This window comes from Culex pipiens, chromosome 2, assembly GCF_016801865.2.
Source record: "Culex pipiens pallens isolate TS chromosome 2, TS_CPP_V2, whole genome shotgun sequence".
Taxonomy (NCBI): Eukaryota; Metazoa; Arthropoda; class Insecta; order Diptera; family Culicidae; genus Culex; species Culex pipiens.
The window spans coordinates 52,955,132-52,973,134 of NC_068938.1; the positions used below are offsets into that span (position 1 = coordinate 52,955,132).

General features: G+C 34.9%; 1 protein-coding gene across 1 annotated transcript; it reads left to right on the forward strand.

Annotated features, from left to right (window-relative positions):
• The first annotated feature begins 1,209 nt into the window (after nucleotides 1-1,209).
• On the forward strand, nucleotides 1,210-17,205 carry LOC120428679 (restin homolog). The gene is made up of 7 exons (XM_039593735.2): nucleotides 1,210-1,635; nucleotides 3,933-4,709; nucleotides 8,739-8,956; nucleotides 14,456-14,951; nucleotides 15,043-15,138; nucleotides 15,210-15,365; nucleotides 15,428-17,205. The coding sequence occupies exons 1-7, from the start codon at nucleotides 1,540-1,542 to the stop codon at nucleotides 16,994-16,996; spliced, it is 3,408 nt and encodes a 1,135-aa protein (XP_039449669.1). The 5' UTR covers nucleotides 1,210-1,539; the 3' UTR covers nucleotides 16,997-17,205.
• Nucleotides 17,206-18,003: the final 798 nt, after the last annotated feature.

The window sequence follows — 18,003 nt, forward strand, 5'->3', positions numbered from 1 at the left end:
AATATCCCGGTATCCCGGGAATTCCAGGGATTCAGCAAATATTTTTCCAGTTTCCCGGGAAATTCAAAACCCGGGAAAATTGGACGCTCTAAATTTCACTAAAATTTTGTTTAGTTTTGGCTGCCGATGCAAAAAATCAAACTTAAAATGCCATTCATCATTGATATTACCTTGGTGATGGTTTGGGCATGAACAAAAAAAACCTGTTTTTCGAAATACTAAATTTGGCATAATAGCCGAATCTTCAATTATGGGCAGATGAGCAATAAATGATTTTCTTTTGCCCATATTGCATAATAGTAGTATATGCAACAAGCAGCACAAAAAATCAGTACGAATCTTCCATTTCTTCAACAAGGTTTACCGAGTTGAATAAATTCGAACAATGCTGAATTATCATGATTTGTCTAATGTTTTAGCAATTTCTGAAAAAAACACACTTTGCATTGAATTTTTAAAGTGAATCAATAAAGTATTTTATACGATGAAGAGTAGGTCATTTTATTATTATAAAATGACTAGATAAATCAACAGTATCACAACGGTATCATCATTCTTGAACGACGAAATGGCCTTCCTCGCTCTACCGAAAATAACAGATTGGAAAATTAATACCTTTCAATACCAATGCTGAAAAGTATTACTTTTCAGTACTGAAATGGTTGGTGAAAAGTTGAATTTTTTAGCATTAGTATCAAAATAGTCTTTTATGCTACAAGCGTCGTACATTTATCCAATGAGGTTCACCGAGTTGAATAAATACGACGAGTGCTGATCAAATTTAGCAACGAGTTCCATTCAACATTTTTTGCAATTCCGAAAACAAATAAGTACAAGTAAATTGCATTTGCACATAACAAAATGGAGTCACATGATACTCTAACGCACTCGTGCAGAATTTCTTCGTCAAGGGTTAGGTCTTAGGTGGCACGCGCACGCGTTCTTGGGCATCATCTACGTCCACATTTATCCGCATTCACACACAGGCAGGGGATCGTCCATAAACCATGTTTGTTTCGGGTAGAGTCTGCTGTCGGTGAAACCTTGAAATCCATTCAAAAAATGAAAATAAATAAATACACATCTACACTGCGTAACTTGTGGACGCTCCGCTTCTAAGACAAACGAACCCAAAGCCGACGCTTGGTGTTTTTGTCGGTCAAACACTCCAACGAACGTGGCGGCGACGGGGGCCAAAAATAGCTCAGTCGTCTCGATTGCTCAAACCCGACAAGATCTCCCGCCCGAAACGCGCCGCGTGATTTTTCATTCTGAGTCAGTCAGTTTTTTTCGCAGTAATTTCGAAACGAACGAGGAAAAAATTTCCCGCGAGAAGGAAAAACTTTATATTATTTGCAATGATTTAATAATCGTTCCGGACAGCAGCAGCAGCAGTGCTTGACTTTTCCGAAAAGTGCAGTGCAACGAATAAATATTAGTCAGGCCCAGTGTGGCCAGCAGCGGAGGCCAATTGGGGTGGCAATTAATTTTCCCGAAAGTCGGAAAAGTTAACGTTTTGCAGTTGTAGGGGGAAGTAAAATGGGTAGTTTTCAGTCGACCCACGCTCGCGAGCAAGAGTCGCGACCGGTGGAGGACGAAGTGAAGGGGAAGGAGAGTGTTGGGGAGGAGGAAGAGGTGAGCAGTTCTCTGGGGTTACGCAAAGTGATTAGTTTAGCTTTTTTTTAATTTGGGTGTAAATTTATGCACATTTTTGTTATGACCAAAGGAACTTTTTAAATGCTCCGAATACAAAAAAAAAATATGAAAAAACTTAATGTATTTTATTCGAAAAAGGATGTTAAAATCGTTCACACATATTTGAACAAATTAAAAAAATATATTTAAGCTGTCCATTAATTTCAAAGTGTTCTAGAAAATCAGTTTTTCGACATTATCTCAAATCAATTATTTTCAAAATTCATGCTTGAACTGATTAACTGGTTTGCAAAATATTGAAAAACTTAATTCATTAAACTTATTTTGTTGTTTTGGATAACATAAATACGGTGTTTTTCCGTTTCTGCCTCAGTTTATTGGGTATTTTTATAATTGGTGATTTTAAAGTGGTGGTTCTTTTTTAACATTCACAATTTTTAATTATTGTTTATTTTTATGAAGCAGTAGTTAAGCCAGAAAAAAATCACAATTTTTAATCTATTTTTTTAATGCCTTAACGTGTTCCATTTGAATAATAATGCCTTGATTGCCTGCAATATTTTTTTAATAGATTTTACAAAATTAATCTTTTTTTTTGTTTGCATAGATTTTTTTGTCAATAACCTTTTGAAAAAAATGTAGTGCTTAAACAAATTTAAAATAAATTAAAATTAAAATTTTAACTTAAAAATTAAATAAGTTAAATGTTATCATCTGCATTTGTTCTAAATATCTAAAATAAAAAATCTAGGCTTTAAAAAACAATAAGATGAAGGAAAGCCAAAAAACAGTCAAGAAAGTTGCCATTACATTTTTTTTTGGAAAAACGCCTTATAGCAGATGCATTTTAAAATACAAATTTGTTATTTGAATTCCAGCTTTATAGAAAATGTTGATCTATTTCCATCTATTTCTATTTCCAGCATTTCTAAGATTTGTTTTGATACATTTACTTTTAATCTAAACGTGATTGATCAAGTCTTTTCAAATACACCAATGATGGTTCGAGTCTCGAAAAAAATCTATTAAAAATTACTTAAACTCTCGAATTTACACCTTTTTCAAAAAGTGATAAGAGTTTTCCTCTTAATCGATATTTTAAAAGCATAAAAAAATCCTAAAAAAAATATCTCAATAACCCAATTGGCAATAAAACTCAAAATATTATAAAAAACGATTCCCAAAAGTAATAAACCAAAATAAAGATTTTTCTTTAAGACACTAGGCAGAGTAAAAACTGATACAAAACATAATTTTTGAAAAGCAATGGGGAGCAAAATTTTTAAATACTAAATTGTTGGTATTATGAAGGAAGATAATTTCAAATATTTTATATAACTTTGACAATGTTTTAAAATTGTTTTAAAAGAGCCGATTTTGGCAGGTACATGTATTAAAGTTTCATTATTTGCTAGAATTTTTTAAACAATCTGCACTAAGTTTAACAAAAAAATTCATTTCAATTTCTATCGAAATCATATTTAAAAATAGTTTTTCAAACCAAAAAATCGTCAAAAAACATTTAAAAAAAAATAATATAAAGAAAAGGTACTCTGCAGAGGATGTGATTCAAGCATAAACAATCAAATAAAAAAGAAAAACAAAAAACACAAAACAATAGAATTTTAGTATTTAGAAAAAAATAAGTTCCTCAAATTAACAAAACAAATCAAAATATTGTGAGCAGCACAATTTATTTGAATAATATTTCTTAATAAAACCGAGCATTACTGCAAACGATGATTCAATCATTTTTGAAAGAAAAATAAAATTTTCAGTAATGAAAGTATATTATATGACCAAACAATTCGATATGTTTGCAAATGTTTCAAAATTGAACTTACTTTGAATGAACGATTACCAATTTTTACATTGCTCATGCTTTTTTTTTTGCTTTGTTTTATGTATGCAATACTTAATTAAATTAAAGAACCACAAATAGCAAAACTTAATTCAAATAAATTATGAACGAGTCAGTTATACCAATCATCTGGAGTATGAATGTAAATAATAAAAAAGATTTTTTTTATTAAAGGCAAGAAACATAGTAATTTTTGTGCAAAACAGTCCTCACCTCACGCTTACGAGATTCTTTTGAAAATGATTATTTAAATTCATCGTTTGATAATTTCAGTTATTATTTAAACAATATTTCAAATAAGTTACCTCATATTTTATGAATACATGCAACAGTTCAAAATTTCTCACTAAAAATCGTGTGCATAACTTTTACACAAATAAAAAAAATCAAAACTCTGAAAATTGCGTTTTTCCAGAGAACTGTTCAGCCAACTAGCGATCCGCTAGTGAATAAAAGTTGTGCAATAATCGAGAAGGAAACAGCGACAGCAGCAGCGTCGGAAGAATCGCTCCCAACGGTCGAACACGATGCCTCTACGGAAGATCCGGACGAGTTCGAATCGTGCTGCGATGGAAGCGTCGAAAGATGCACGGAACTGGCCGAATTCCGCGAGGAACTGGCCAGAAATCGTGGCCTGCGGCAAGCCAAAATGGCGGACATCAAGCAAGAGATGGAACAGCTGCGTGCGAGCTTGACCGAAGAACGAAGCAAGAATCGCGCGTTGATTCGCTACATCCAAAGCAAAGAAGCGGGGTCATCGGAACCGTTTGCGGAGCAAACGACGCTAACGATCGTCGAAACAGCTGCCGAAGCGGAAGCAGAACAAAGCGACACCAACACCGACGCACGGCTCACGGTGAAGAAAGACTTGGCTGAGTCACAGCTACAGCTTCAGCAGGCGAACGGCGAACTGCTCTCGCTACAGTCCACCGTCGATCAGTTGCGCGGCCAAATTCAAGCGCTCCAGACGCCGTCCGAGGAGGAGCAAGCGGCTCGTGACGAACGTAACCGGGAGTTCCGGAAGCAGCAGGCGGATCTTGCCGATGCGCAGTTTCACCTGCAGCTCGCAAACGCCGAAGTGCTGTCCATGCAGACGGACATCAGTCAGCTGAAGACGCAGATCAAGGGGCTGAAAGACGTTATCAAGGCGGGAAAGGAGATTATCAACATACGGGAGGATCAGGTGGAGAAGGTAAGTGGCTCGGTAGGAGACAGGTGTAAATATTAGTGGTGACGGTCATGTTTACGGAGCTGGTGCCAAGAAAAACCGCGGGTGAAGTGGGGAGTTTAAGGGAAGAGACAACACACGGAATAGTGCACTTGAACTTTGTGGGGAACACGTTGTTTGGCACATGCTGACTGGTTGGGCAGACAGCAGCACGTGATTCGGTATTTTAATTGGATGTGATTTAAGTGTATTTTTTGGAAAGCGGCGTTAAATGACAACGTGGTCAAGTGCAGAAGCAGTTGTTTTGAAATTTATTGACAGATTTTTTGAGGGTTGAGCAAAAACAAGTTTTTTTCTGTATGTCTGTAGCACGATTAATTTGACAAAAATATTTGTGCTTTTTTCGCTAAAATCAAACTCAGACTGGCACGCAGATTCTTCTTTTAAGAAACTAAGCAACAAACTTTCATAGTGAAAACTTAAGAGAATCTTAATAACGGGAAACGTGTTTTTTATCAAATTAAAAAAACAACTGCGTCTTTCCATAGTAATTTCTATACAAATCGCTTTGCGCAAAGTAAGGAATAAAACAAAAAATCTAAATCTAAATTGTTCGCTCTACAGCATTGCCTTGGCGTTCTCGATTGCGAGATTCCTACTCGAAACTAGGTGTCCGAAGGCTTGATTGTTGAGGCAATTGCAAACCTCTTTTTACACTTTAGCTTCCATCCACCCCGGGATTCGAACTGACGACCTTTGGATTGTGAGTCCAACTGCCTACCAGCGACTCCACCGAGACAGGACCCAGGGAGACGACTCCTACACCTGGGCTGAGTTATCGACCTAACCTCTAGGTTAGACTGGGGCCAACATTTACTTCCCCGTCCGACGGAAGGTGTGATCAAACATATCTCGTCTCGAAAAATGCCACCAGGACCTTTTGGGATCAAACCCAGGCCGACTGGGTGAGAGGCAACCACGCTTACCCCTGCACCACGGGTCCCGATCTAAACAATATTCCTCAAATTGTGAGGGATTGTTCAGGACCTCAACCAGGGTTAGCAGGCAAATTAAAAAAAAAATCAGACTAATTGTCGATAACAAAATCTGGCAGCAAAAATAGACCCGTAAAGGAAACGCTTGATAAATACAACAATGTTTTTTTTTGTATTATAATCTTTGAAATATATTTGTAACGGTCTAACTGATTTTGTTTACAGTATTTTATAGGAAATGAATCCAAAATGATATTGATAGTTCCCGTAGTTTTCTAAATACAAAAGTGTGTGTAAAAAACGCTCGGTGCAAAAAGCTCTTATTGATGTGCCCCTTCAAATTACTTAGATTAGAAATTAGATAAGATTAGAAATATTAAACTTTTAAAAACATAATCTAAAAACCATTTCAAAACCAGTTCAAATCGGCTAAAAACTATAAATCTGGTACAGTTATTGCATGAGCATAAATTATGATTTACCTGTCAAGACTTGAAAAATCGGCATACCCAGAATTGTCTGGCAACCTTGCAGCAACCCTTACCTCAACTAAGGGAGCATTCTTTTATAACGTAACGCAAAAAAAAAAAGATTTTTGGACTTCCTTCCCCCCTTGTAACAAAATTTCCATACACATTTTAAAAATTATCAAATTATCAATTGCGTTACGTAATAAAAGAACGCTTCCTCAATAATTATTGAGTTATAAAAATTATTTTGTCTAACTAAATTGTTAGTAGTAGTGACTCCCGGCACAATTTTTTTTCTTTGATATAATCGATTAACCATTTATTGAAACAATGGTAAATGCAACATGGATTTTTTTAATTTACCAAACCTAAGTGCTCGCTTAATAAGCCGAATTACCATTTAACATGTTGAACTTTTTTTTTAAATTAACTAACATGCATTTGCACACTCCTGTCATGATAGAAGGCGTCATCTATTTAGTTACACTGAGTTCGGTCACATATTTATTTTTAATTAACTAAGGCGATCATTAGGCTTAGTGATTTTTCACGCTCAAAAATTGCAAATTTTACGGGGACCCTAATTTCAAAACACCAAATTTCACGGAAATTTCGTGGAAAGTGAAAAATGCTTCATTAAACATTAAAAATAATTCACCAAATGTGAACGTGATACAATAAAAAAAAATCTAATTAAAAAAAAAGTTTTCACGTGGTTTATTGATGGGCTCAATACATATTTTGAAACGAAATGTAGGTCGTGTTTATTCATTTATTATACTGCTTTTATAATATTCGACTAATATAGCATAAATGTTTTTGCTGATTTACTTCTATTTAATCTTTTTACATTTTATTGAATTTCATATAAAATCTTTTCCAGCCAAAATGATTAAAATAACTTAATTTTTCGGCGACATTCTGCTCAGCAAGAATTTATTTTTATATTTTCATCTCACTATTTAAAAACTAAATTTAAAATCAATAGGCAAAAATCATTTAATCTGTAACGAAATCTTCAAAATAAAAAAAGTCACCCCAAATAATCAAATATCGTGAAAATCAAACAGGACTCAGAAAAACTTCAAAATGTTATTAAATGGTGTTTTACAAAATCAAAAATACTATTCATTTAATCTTTAATAATCCAAGCTTGAATCTATTAATTTCTTTCAATAAAATAAAAATATTATTCAGTTAAGTTAGTTTCCTAAGAAAAAGTAATAAACTATTATTGATTTTCTCAACCACAATCTATTTTCTCAAAAGTTATCTCTAGTCTAATGAAATTCAATTATTATATTCTGATTGCTTGCTCCTCCGGTCAACGATATATTGACTCAGAGAAGGAAAATGTTTCCACTGCTTTTTATTTATAAAAAAAAACAATTCAATTTAAAGAAATCTGTGTAATCCTTCAAAAAAAATTTAAAATATACTTGTTCAATTTTAAAAAGCTTTGTTTGAAAAAGCCAAAATTTGTTAATAAAAATTAACTTTGAGAATAACCGCAATCAAATGATTGATGATATCATCCTCGTGATAACTTGATGATTCTGAGAATATTTTTTTTTACTTTGAATGATTTTTGTTAACATCATTTAAGTATTCACAGCATTCACTTATCATTTAATTTTGGAACAATTTTATGTTGATGTGTGTTTTGCTAGCAATTCATCAAATTATTCACATCGCGCTTTTCAACTGAAAACTGATTAAATGAATTTAAAAGTCTTTATAGATGAAATTTTTATTATGTTTTTATTGCACGGTATTTCAAGGAAATCTTCAAATTTCAAAAATATTACGCTGTCCGCGAGATCATAAAAATTCACCAACCCTAGTTATGAGCTTTAATTTTTTTTTAAGAAATAGCCTTATTTTGACATGAAAAGTAGTTAAAAATAAGACCAAAGTTAGCAAAAGAAAATAATATTTCTAAAACACTAGCAACAAGTACAATAATCATGCTTAAGCTAATTAAAAAAATAGTTTCTATTCATTTTGATTAGTGAACCATGAATCAAAAATCTTGAAGTCAAATTACTGAACATTGATGTAAACTGAATGCAATACAAACAATCAGATCTGCACCCGGTTAGTCATTTTCTGTGACTATTTATTCAGGGCACATTTCACTTTCTTTTTTTCCGCTTACGGAATCTGCATCACGATTCCGCAGGCAGACCAGGGCAAAAAAGAAACATCCAGGAAGCAAACGTCGACAAATGAAATCTTTACAATCAACAAAGTTTCCTTTTTTCCCGCGTGCGCGCGCTCATTTTCCGACTTTTTACTCCGCTTTTCGCAGTCTTTCAGTCGTTGGCAGTGTAGTTTTGTTGTTCAGTTGTTTGCCCATATTTACATTTTACCGGGTAAACGGTAGGGTAAATGCTTGAATTTTTGGTTTACAAAATAAGTATTTGAGAATAATTTCAGTACAATTTGAGTGATTTTGTAAAATCCACTCTAAATTTGAATTTACATTGAATTAATTCAAAAAATCGAAGATCCCCCCTCCTTTCACAGTCTTTTGCGTTCTGCACTAAAAACCCGTTTCTTTCTTCCCCCCCCCCCCTCCCACCCAGCTTAAGGCGAAACTGCGCCAGATCGAGGACTCGCTGGCGGAGCGTGAGATGCAGATTATGTCCTCGGATCTGCGCCGCCAGTACGAACGACAAATGGCCAACATCCGCAGTCTGCGCGAGCTGTACGAGGAGCGGGAACGCGTCTCCCGGATGGAGCGGGACAATCTGCTGAGGCAGCTGGAGCTGCGCAAGAATGACCTCGAAGCCGAGCAGGAAAAGTGAGTACCTTAAAAGCAAGGCCCGTGTTGTGGTTCTGGTTCGTTTGATTAATTGTGTTGTCGAGTGTTGTCGGTCTTTGAAACGGAAACTTAATAACGACGTTTAAATTAAACGAAAGTGAGGCAGAACACGTTGTTTGTCAAGATTGTTCTGGATTGTGGTGTTCTTAAAATAAACGAGTCGTTTAAATTTTATGAGGTGAATGAGCTAGAAATTATGATTCATGACTTTTGAGGAAAATTAAATCGTTAGATTTTTTGTATCACAATTTATTTTATACCGTGTAAAAGTCATGCAACTTTTTTTTTCTTTTCAAAATGCCAATAAAATCATGAAAATATAGTTTTTTTATGTGGCGTCTATTTTTGATGCGTGTTCCCAAAATTTAAAATTTGTAGAAATTCTTAAAGTGCTCGATTTGAATGAAAAACGTAATTCAATACATCTCAAATAAATAACAAGTGATTATACAGGTATTTTAACTAAAAATATAAATTTTTATCGATTTATTTTTCCTTTTTTGAAGGATGAGGAAAAACTTGAAATAAAATTAGCAGTGCCCTTATTTTTCATAAAATAGAGCAAGCTTGAAATAATGTTGGAACCTTTATCATTGTAAAAAAAAGAAATTTAATTTTCATTTCCAATGGCAGGGTGGCCACTCAAGTCGGGAAATCGGGAACGTCGGGAAAAAGTCGGGAATTCGCCAAAATCCGCAAAAAATTGGGAAAAAGTCGGGAATTTGTGTTTTTTTGTCAAAAAGTTGGGAAAAGTCGGGAATTCTGAGCATACTTGTTTGAAAATTATTTTTCAACTTTTGAACAATTTTAAAATTGAAGGCACTCATTTCTGCTTTAGTAACTTTCTTTAAATTTAAAGTTCTTTTGACTATTTCAAAATATTTGAGTATTGAAAAGCTGTTTAAGACATTCAAAATCTTAATGAATATTGGGGTCTTTGACACAGATTTTCATAATATTTTTTTATGAATCAAATGATCGCTATTATTTTTTGTTCATTAAACAAGAGGTAAAGTCAATGAAAAACTAATATAAAAATAAATCCTGATAGATTCTATTTAATTTTGTCAATAAATTGAATATTTGAAAACAGATTCCAAATTGAATGTGGCAATTTTTTTTTTTTGTAAATATTATTAATTGTTTAACTAAATTCATTAAGTAATTTAAAGTATGTTTTTTTCCCAAATGTTACCCTTGAACATTTTTTTGTGAGTATGGGTTAATTACCTACCATAAATAAAGCTTTATTTTCAGTTTTCGGAAAACTTAATTATCACATAAAATCCAAAATTGAAAAAAAAATTACGTTTTTAAAACATAAAGAAAATTTTGAAATTGCAAAAAAAAATCAAGGAAATTTTGAGTTTTTTGCAATAAAATTGTTTAAAAAATAGTCTCATCAAACATTTTGCTTAAAGAAAGTGGGAAAACATACAATCATATCAAACTGAATTTTAATTGAAGAAACAAACAGTTAAATACTGACCACTAGATAAATTTGCATTGATTAGAAAATTCAATATCAAAAATTACAAAATTAAAAAGGGAACTTGGCAAAAACATTTTGTTATGAATTCCTTGACATTTTTCTAAATCCTTTAAATGAATAATAACAGTAATTGGGTCCTAAAATGAAGCTTAGATTGCTGATATTATTGTTTACAGCGATAAAGCTTATTTTTCTGAGTACAATGACCCTTTGTACGACCACAAAGAGTTTAAAATGGATTTTTAAATCAATTTTGAAAAATTAACCTCGCGGTCCTTCTTGACAGAAAAGCTCCTACTTGACAGCTTGTTCCAAGGGGACCATAGTTGATCCATCGAAAAAATGTTGTCTTTTCAATATTTTTTTTTTTGCATGAAAATGAAAAAAAGTGATCAGAAAAGGTTTTTAATCGTGTTTTTTACCGTTGTACATAAAAATTGGCATAGGGCTTTAGTACCCAATTATATTTGAATCATTCTTTGATTTAAAATGATGATGAAGTTTTAAAAAAATAGGATCGAGATTTTAAGTTCAGTTATCTTTAACTTTTTGTCATTTCCAGTTGAAACGAAGTATCAAAAACTATACGTTTGCCAATTTAAAAAATAACATGGAAGTTTTAAGTATTGTTGAACTTTCGATTATTTTTTCAAAGACTAATTGTTTGTGTTTCTACTCTGAATCATAATAATGAAATTAAATTTTTGAAGTTTTTTTATTTGTTGTTTAATTTCTGTAATTACAAAAAATGCCTTTATTTGGATTTTTTTTTTAAATTCATTGAGAATTTTTTTTTCGGTGGTTTATATTGATTTTTTTATAGAAAGTTTTTGTTTGAAATCATTATTTAGATAACAAATGCCTATTATTTGAACATTCTGGAAAAGTCTGGAAAAAAGTCGGGAAAAAGTCGGGAAAAAGTCGGGAATTTGAAAATGGAATTTGAGTGGTCACCCTGCAATGGGCAATATTTCAGTGAGATACATTTTTCCTGTAAACAAAATTTGTTTTGAAATTTCATGTTTTTGTAACTTTTTTTGAATATACAACAAACACCCTAGGAAAATAATATTTTAATTTTTTTTCATTTGGAAATTTAAAAATAATTTAATAAAAGGAATTAAAATTTCTATTCTGCTTTCATTTAACATTTTAAAATATTTTATTTTGTTTATTTATAAATTTTATGCCGGTACAAATTTTGTTTGAGTTTATTTAAGTCGGGCCAAAAAATCAGGGGGCAAAAAAAAAGATTTTCAATAAAGATAAAAAAAGTTATGTACAATCACTGAAATCAATGTAAAATGTATTCCTCTGCGTTTTGCACGTTTGGGATGATTGAAATAACAATTTTTTTTCGCGGACATTTTTGTATTTTTCTGCAAATTTTACATTTTTTTTAAACTAATGATTGCATATCAACTGAACAGGTATAAAATGCATATTCCAATAGGGTTTTCATTGAAATGTTGAATTTCTGGCATGTTGTTTCAATTATTACATTTTTTATTATTATTTTTTTTTTGCTTAATTGCAATGCATTCTCAATAGTTTACAATCGGTTTCAAAAGTTTTTTCAATGTAAATTTCAAGTTTAGTCAATTTTTTTCACGGCACTATGATGGTGTAAAATCTGGTTTAAAAAAATGTTTTTATGAAAAATCTGTGTGGAAATTATCGAAATCCTGGACATTAAAATTATTTAAAATCAATTTATAAAGCAAAATCGAATTTGCAATCGAAAAATAGATACTAAACATTTTGTTAGCTAAGTTGTATCGATTTCAGGTCATATTTATAGATACTTTCAGGTTTATTTCTGAGACATTAGAATTGATCAGTAAATTTTACTTAAGTTTCATTTTTTATCATTTAAAATTAGGTTAAATTAGGTGACACTAAACACAATTTTCTTCTATTAGAATTCTTTGTGAGGCTGCATCTCAGAAACTTATTGTCCGATTGTCAAAGTTCCAGAGAGAAAATTATAAGAAATTTCAGTTTTTAAAATTAAAAAAAAAATCAAAATACTAAAATTGAAAATGAAAAAAAAGGAGAGAAATTGAAAATTTATACCATTAAAAAGCTGTAACCTGAAAACGGTACATTTTTGCAAAAAAATAAATAAAAAAAAAAACAAAATGTTCAGTACTTTTTGATTGCAAAATCAATTTTGCTATAAAAAAATACTTAAAATAATAATTAATATATTTTTTATTTTGTTAAGAAAACAGAAAATTATATTTTCTAAACCAGATTATGTACCAAGTCCTCTTGAACATATGAAAGAATCGAAAATTAAAAAAAAACACGTAATTTGAGAATTTTAAAATTTTAAAGAGAAATTTTAAAGTCAAATAAAAAATCAGTTTTTCTTCTCTTTTTTTAAGTCCTAATCATAACCTACAACTTTGCCGAAGACACAAAATCGATCAGAAAATCCTTTCTCAAGATATTGAATTTCTTACATTTAAATACTAATTTTGTATGACCAACCCCAAATAAAAAAATAAAAATTTTAAAAATAGCGAAAAAATTTCGAAATTTTACAAAACTACTCGATGGTCCTTGATATTTAAAAGAAAGATAAAACTCACAAAAACTGTAATTCTTACATTTATATATTTATATATTTGCACACATAAAAAGGCATCGTTGGAGCTTAGCTGGGTGCTGAATAGTCGTTCGCAAAGCGGCCTCAATTTAGAACTGTCAAAGCGGAACCAATTAACTGTTCGCAAAATGCTCCCAAGAAATCGCAAGTATTGTAATCGATCAATAATTTATTTGTCAGAAATAAAAAAAAGTTGATGGCGTCGAACTTTTGAAACATTCAAAAGTGCCATTTAGATGCTCTAACGATTCACTAAATTCCACCCACTTCTGACGCAATTTTTCGTCACGTGGAAAACAAAAAAGGCCTCTTTTGGCCGCCCATCGTTTAGTCTATCAACAAAACACGAGCGAAGTACTTAATTTTGTCAGCGAAAAGTCTAACATCAACAGATCCAAAATGTTTCAAAACATGTCACTTCAGCAGCAAAAAAAATGTCACGCTTGAGCTTGAACATAGCCTTCTACTTTGTTTATGTTTACAGCTGTAGTGCAGTTGTATTAGTGAGGAGTAGTGGGGAGCATTCGAAAATCACGTTACGCATTCTGTCTTTTCAGCACCCAGGAGCTTAGCAAAAGTTTGGATTAAAAAAAGTTGATGAGGATTTTTGAAAATCATTATAGAAGCTGATTTTTAGTTTCTTAGCTATCTTTGGGATTTTCTCGATTTGAAGTTCAAAAATGAAGAATGTATAGAATATTCTCAGCTAAATCCAAAAAATATTTTTAAAAAAGGGCCTACATACTCTTCAATTTTAAAAAAAAATCTTAAATTTACTAATATTTATATGAAAACCTTTTAATAGCTATAATTTGTTAATGGTGACATCTTTTGCAAATAACATGTAAAGCACTGTTCGATGGCAAATATTACTTTTAAAAAATATGAAAAAATATTAAGTACATTTTCAATACTGCAATCATGAAACCATGAAATTCACATAAAATTAAGTTACATTTTTAAATCTTTTAAAGCACATTAAAAAATACGTTTTAAGAAAATTTGCAAAATTGATGTGATGATTTTTAGTAATTTTTTTTTTATTTTGCTCATCATAACCATCAAGATTACAATTGATTTCGAGTATTTTTTGAGGTTTCATTCTCATCGCTTTATATTTTTTTCAATATAAGGCTTGATGAAAAATTGTAAAATTCTTTCTTTTTTTGTAGATTTCTTCTTCTCACACAACAAATTCTTGATGCATTTTTTTTTTTCATCTCACGTGTTTTTGCAATAAATCACCGCATCAGCGCTGCCGCAGACATGTGATGATAAATAATTATGACAAAGCGGTCCAAAAATAGTCAATTACCATCGTCAACTAACCGTGTTTTCTTTTCATTTTCTCCCCCTCCCCGCTCACAAACAGAAACAAAAATCTCGAATCACACGTCGCTTCGCTGCAAACCGACCTGGAAGCGTCCAAAACCGAGCTGTTTGCCACCAAGGAACAACTCAGTCAATCCGAAGCCCAAGCGCGGCAACTGCAGTCCGAGATGACCGTGGTGAACCGGTTCATCTCCAAGTTTTTGCTCGGCATGAGCCAAAAGCAGGCCACCAGCAGCGTCCGGCTGGACAAGCTGGCCGAGGTGCTGGCCGAGAATCGTGACCTGCTGATTGAGATGACCAAACAGGAGGCGGAAACGTTTGATTTGGGCGCGTTTTTGCCCCGCGCGTTGTACGACCTGGTGGCCGAAGTGGACCAGGAGGAGGAGAGCGGGGGGATTGCTTTGGGGGATGAGGAAATGCTGAACGAGGTTCAGAAGGCGTCACCGGAACAGATTGCCGACAAGCTGCCCAAGGTTTGGCGGGTGTTAATCGAGCTGGTGAATCACCAGGAGCGGGCCGAGCAGGTGCCGTTTGTGGTGAGTTGAGTGAGGGGATGATGGTTCATTGTGAAATGGGTTTGAATTTATTCATGGTTGTGTTTCACTTCCACCCACGTCTAATTTGTAGGAAAATGGTGAATCAGAAGAATGTCTCAAGACGGAACAGACGAAGAATGGGCCGAAGCTGGTGGTCAGCGTTAGCAAGACGTATCTAAAACTTAAGGTAAGATATCATCCTTGAGTTCACCAAAATACCAAGAAATTGCAGCAATGCTTTCGTTCTATTGCGCACAGGACCTCATTCTGGAGAAGAAATCGCTCAAGAAGGAAACGAACCGCCTGAAGACGCTAAATACCCACCTCGAGCGCCGGCTGGAATCGCAGGAGAAACGCCTCAGCGTGGTGAGCCTGGAGTTGACCAAGACGTGGCACCTGGTTGGCAAGATGCAGGTTCGTTTCACCTTAACATTCGTTTGATTCGTTTGATTTTAAAGTGTTTTCCCCCTCGTCAGCGCCAACACCGTCAACTGCACACCCAGGAGCAGATCCTGCGCTACCATCTGCAGCAGAAGCGCCGGCTGTTGGGCGAGCTGAAGGAGGAGCTCGAGTACTGCCGGCTGAAGTGGTCCGCGGCACGGGCCAAGCACACCGAGTCCGAGGACCAGTGGCGCCAGCTGAAGGCCGATTTTGCCGCCCGGAAGCAGCAGGACTCGCTGAACGCGTCCGGTGAGAGTGGGTACAGCGATGAACAGCCCACGACGGACGATGAGGACGATGGGGTAGGAGGAGGTCAGCTGGAGTTCAAGAAGAAGCTGGGAAGGAAGGGTTGCAGCAGCCTGGTTGAGTTCCGCCGGAGTGCCTCGCTGGGGAATGTGTTGCTGTTGCAGGTTGCGGAAATGTTGGAGATGCGAAAGTGTCACAGCGAGTCCGACATGAAGTCGTTGGGCAACGTTGAGAGGGCGAATCAGTTCTGCAACGAGAAGATTGAGGATTTGCCGATCTTTCCGGAGGATGAGATTGCCTGCGGGGTAAAGAAGAAAGCCAAAAAGGGAAGAAAGAAGAAGAGAGGTGGTCCGGAAACGGCTGAAGAGATGTTCCTGAGATTGGCCGGACTTGTACAGGACACGAACGAGGAGGAAGATGAGGACGACTCGGATGAGGATCTGCCAGATGATTCGGAGTGTTCGGAGATTGAGAAGATCGAACAACGTGAGTCGACGCCAGTTAAAGAACCTGAACTGACCAGCGAGGAGTTGTTCAACATGAAACGAGAAGCAAGGTTGAAGCGAATGGCCGAACTGAACTCTAAACTAGACAACTACTCAAGCAGCCCAAATACCTCAAACGACAATACTATTTCAGAAACAGATTCAGCAGAAGCAGGTCCATCCTCCCAGGTGTTGACCTCCAACGAACAAGACGCGATGCAACGAAGAGCCGATCGACTCGAACGTCTAGAACGAGAAGCTCGCGAGTTCCGTCACAAACTGTCCCGTACCGTAACTCGTGGCAGCGAAATATCCGCTCAAATTGACGGAATCCACAACGGATTCATTGCACGACAGTCGGAGTCCCCGGTCCCAGGAAGTTCCTCAGAAACCCAACCCACAAGCCCACGCCCTTCAGAAATCCCACCGGAAGACCTAGCCCTCCTAACCGACCGCGAACGTAACTACACTCAGAGCCGTTCCGAACGACTTCAACAGCTCGAAGGTCACAGCCAGTCACTGCTGGACCAAATGAATCGCTCACTCAAGCGAGGCTCACGACTAACAACCCAACTCGACCTTCTTCACAGACGATACGGCGGCAGCAACGCTGATCAGCAAGATCAAGCCAATTCCACCACCGCAACCTCCGTAGAGCCACAAGAGCAACCCGTCGAACCCCAAGAAACGCCAGACTCCGTCGACAGCGTCCTGCTTGAACACTCAATCCTCATACCGCCAAACGGTCCCATCGAGCTCATCCTGGTCTCCGACGAGGAAATTCTCGAGGAAGTCGACCAGCTGTTGCCCACCCCCAGTAATGCTATCTCAACGCACGAAGAAGACGCCGAAGGCGGCGAAGATGAAAACTAAATCACACTCTTTTGTTAGACTAACGAACAAATAACCACTCCGATTCAAAAGACGTGTCCACCAGAGAATGTCGTCACTTAACGGATTAATGCACTAACTAAAGCTATTTTATTTATATACTCAACGCATGTCGAAACGTTTCTGTGTTAAAACAAACTGTGTAATCTCTTCTTCCTGAAAACAATGTGAAATAAACGAACACGAGCAAAGTTAGTTGAGTTGTTATTTGAAAATATCACAATCACCCCGACTCGTTTCATTTGATGGAGACGCATGATGTATTAGAGCGATAAGATATGCTGCTGCCACAGTTGATCACGAGCAGAACTTTCGGAGAGCTTTCAACGACCGGAAAGCAAGAAGTTGAATGATAAAAGTTTCAGTGGGAATAAACCTAAAAGAACTGTGAAAAACTAAGGCATTTCTTTTGAATGATTTTAAATGAGTTAAAATCAATGTTTTTTACACTTTATAATCAAAACCTTGCAATGTTACAAAAAACACGCAATTTTAAAATGAAAACCATTCTTCTACATGAAAAAAATTCCCTTCTGGGTTATTAGATTCGAAAATTACATTAAATTTTTCATCTTATGACATGCCCCTTAATTTTCTACAGTTTAGTTACAAAAAATACCAAATGGCGGAATTTTTAGTACGCCATCAAATCAGTCGTCCAATTTTACATTAAAGTTTCCACGAATCCAAATTTCCAAATCATCTCAATTTCAGGCTGAAAATTATTGAAAAACATTTTTATTCGAATGTTCAAAAATTAAAAATTAAATATTTCTTAGGACAAATTTTCGCGCAAATCAAAGAGGGGTGAGGGGTGCATTGTGTTAGTTGGCGAAAAATGACATTTTTTTTAGATTTATATTTTTTTTATTTTTTTATTTGGATGAAACTTTTTCCACGCATTCTGTATGTCAAAAGAAGCCATTTTGCATCATTTGTTTTTCCAGAAAAGGCTCCATCCAATTTTGTGTGTTGGTCATACAAAATGG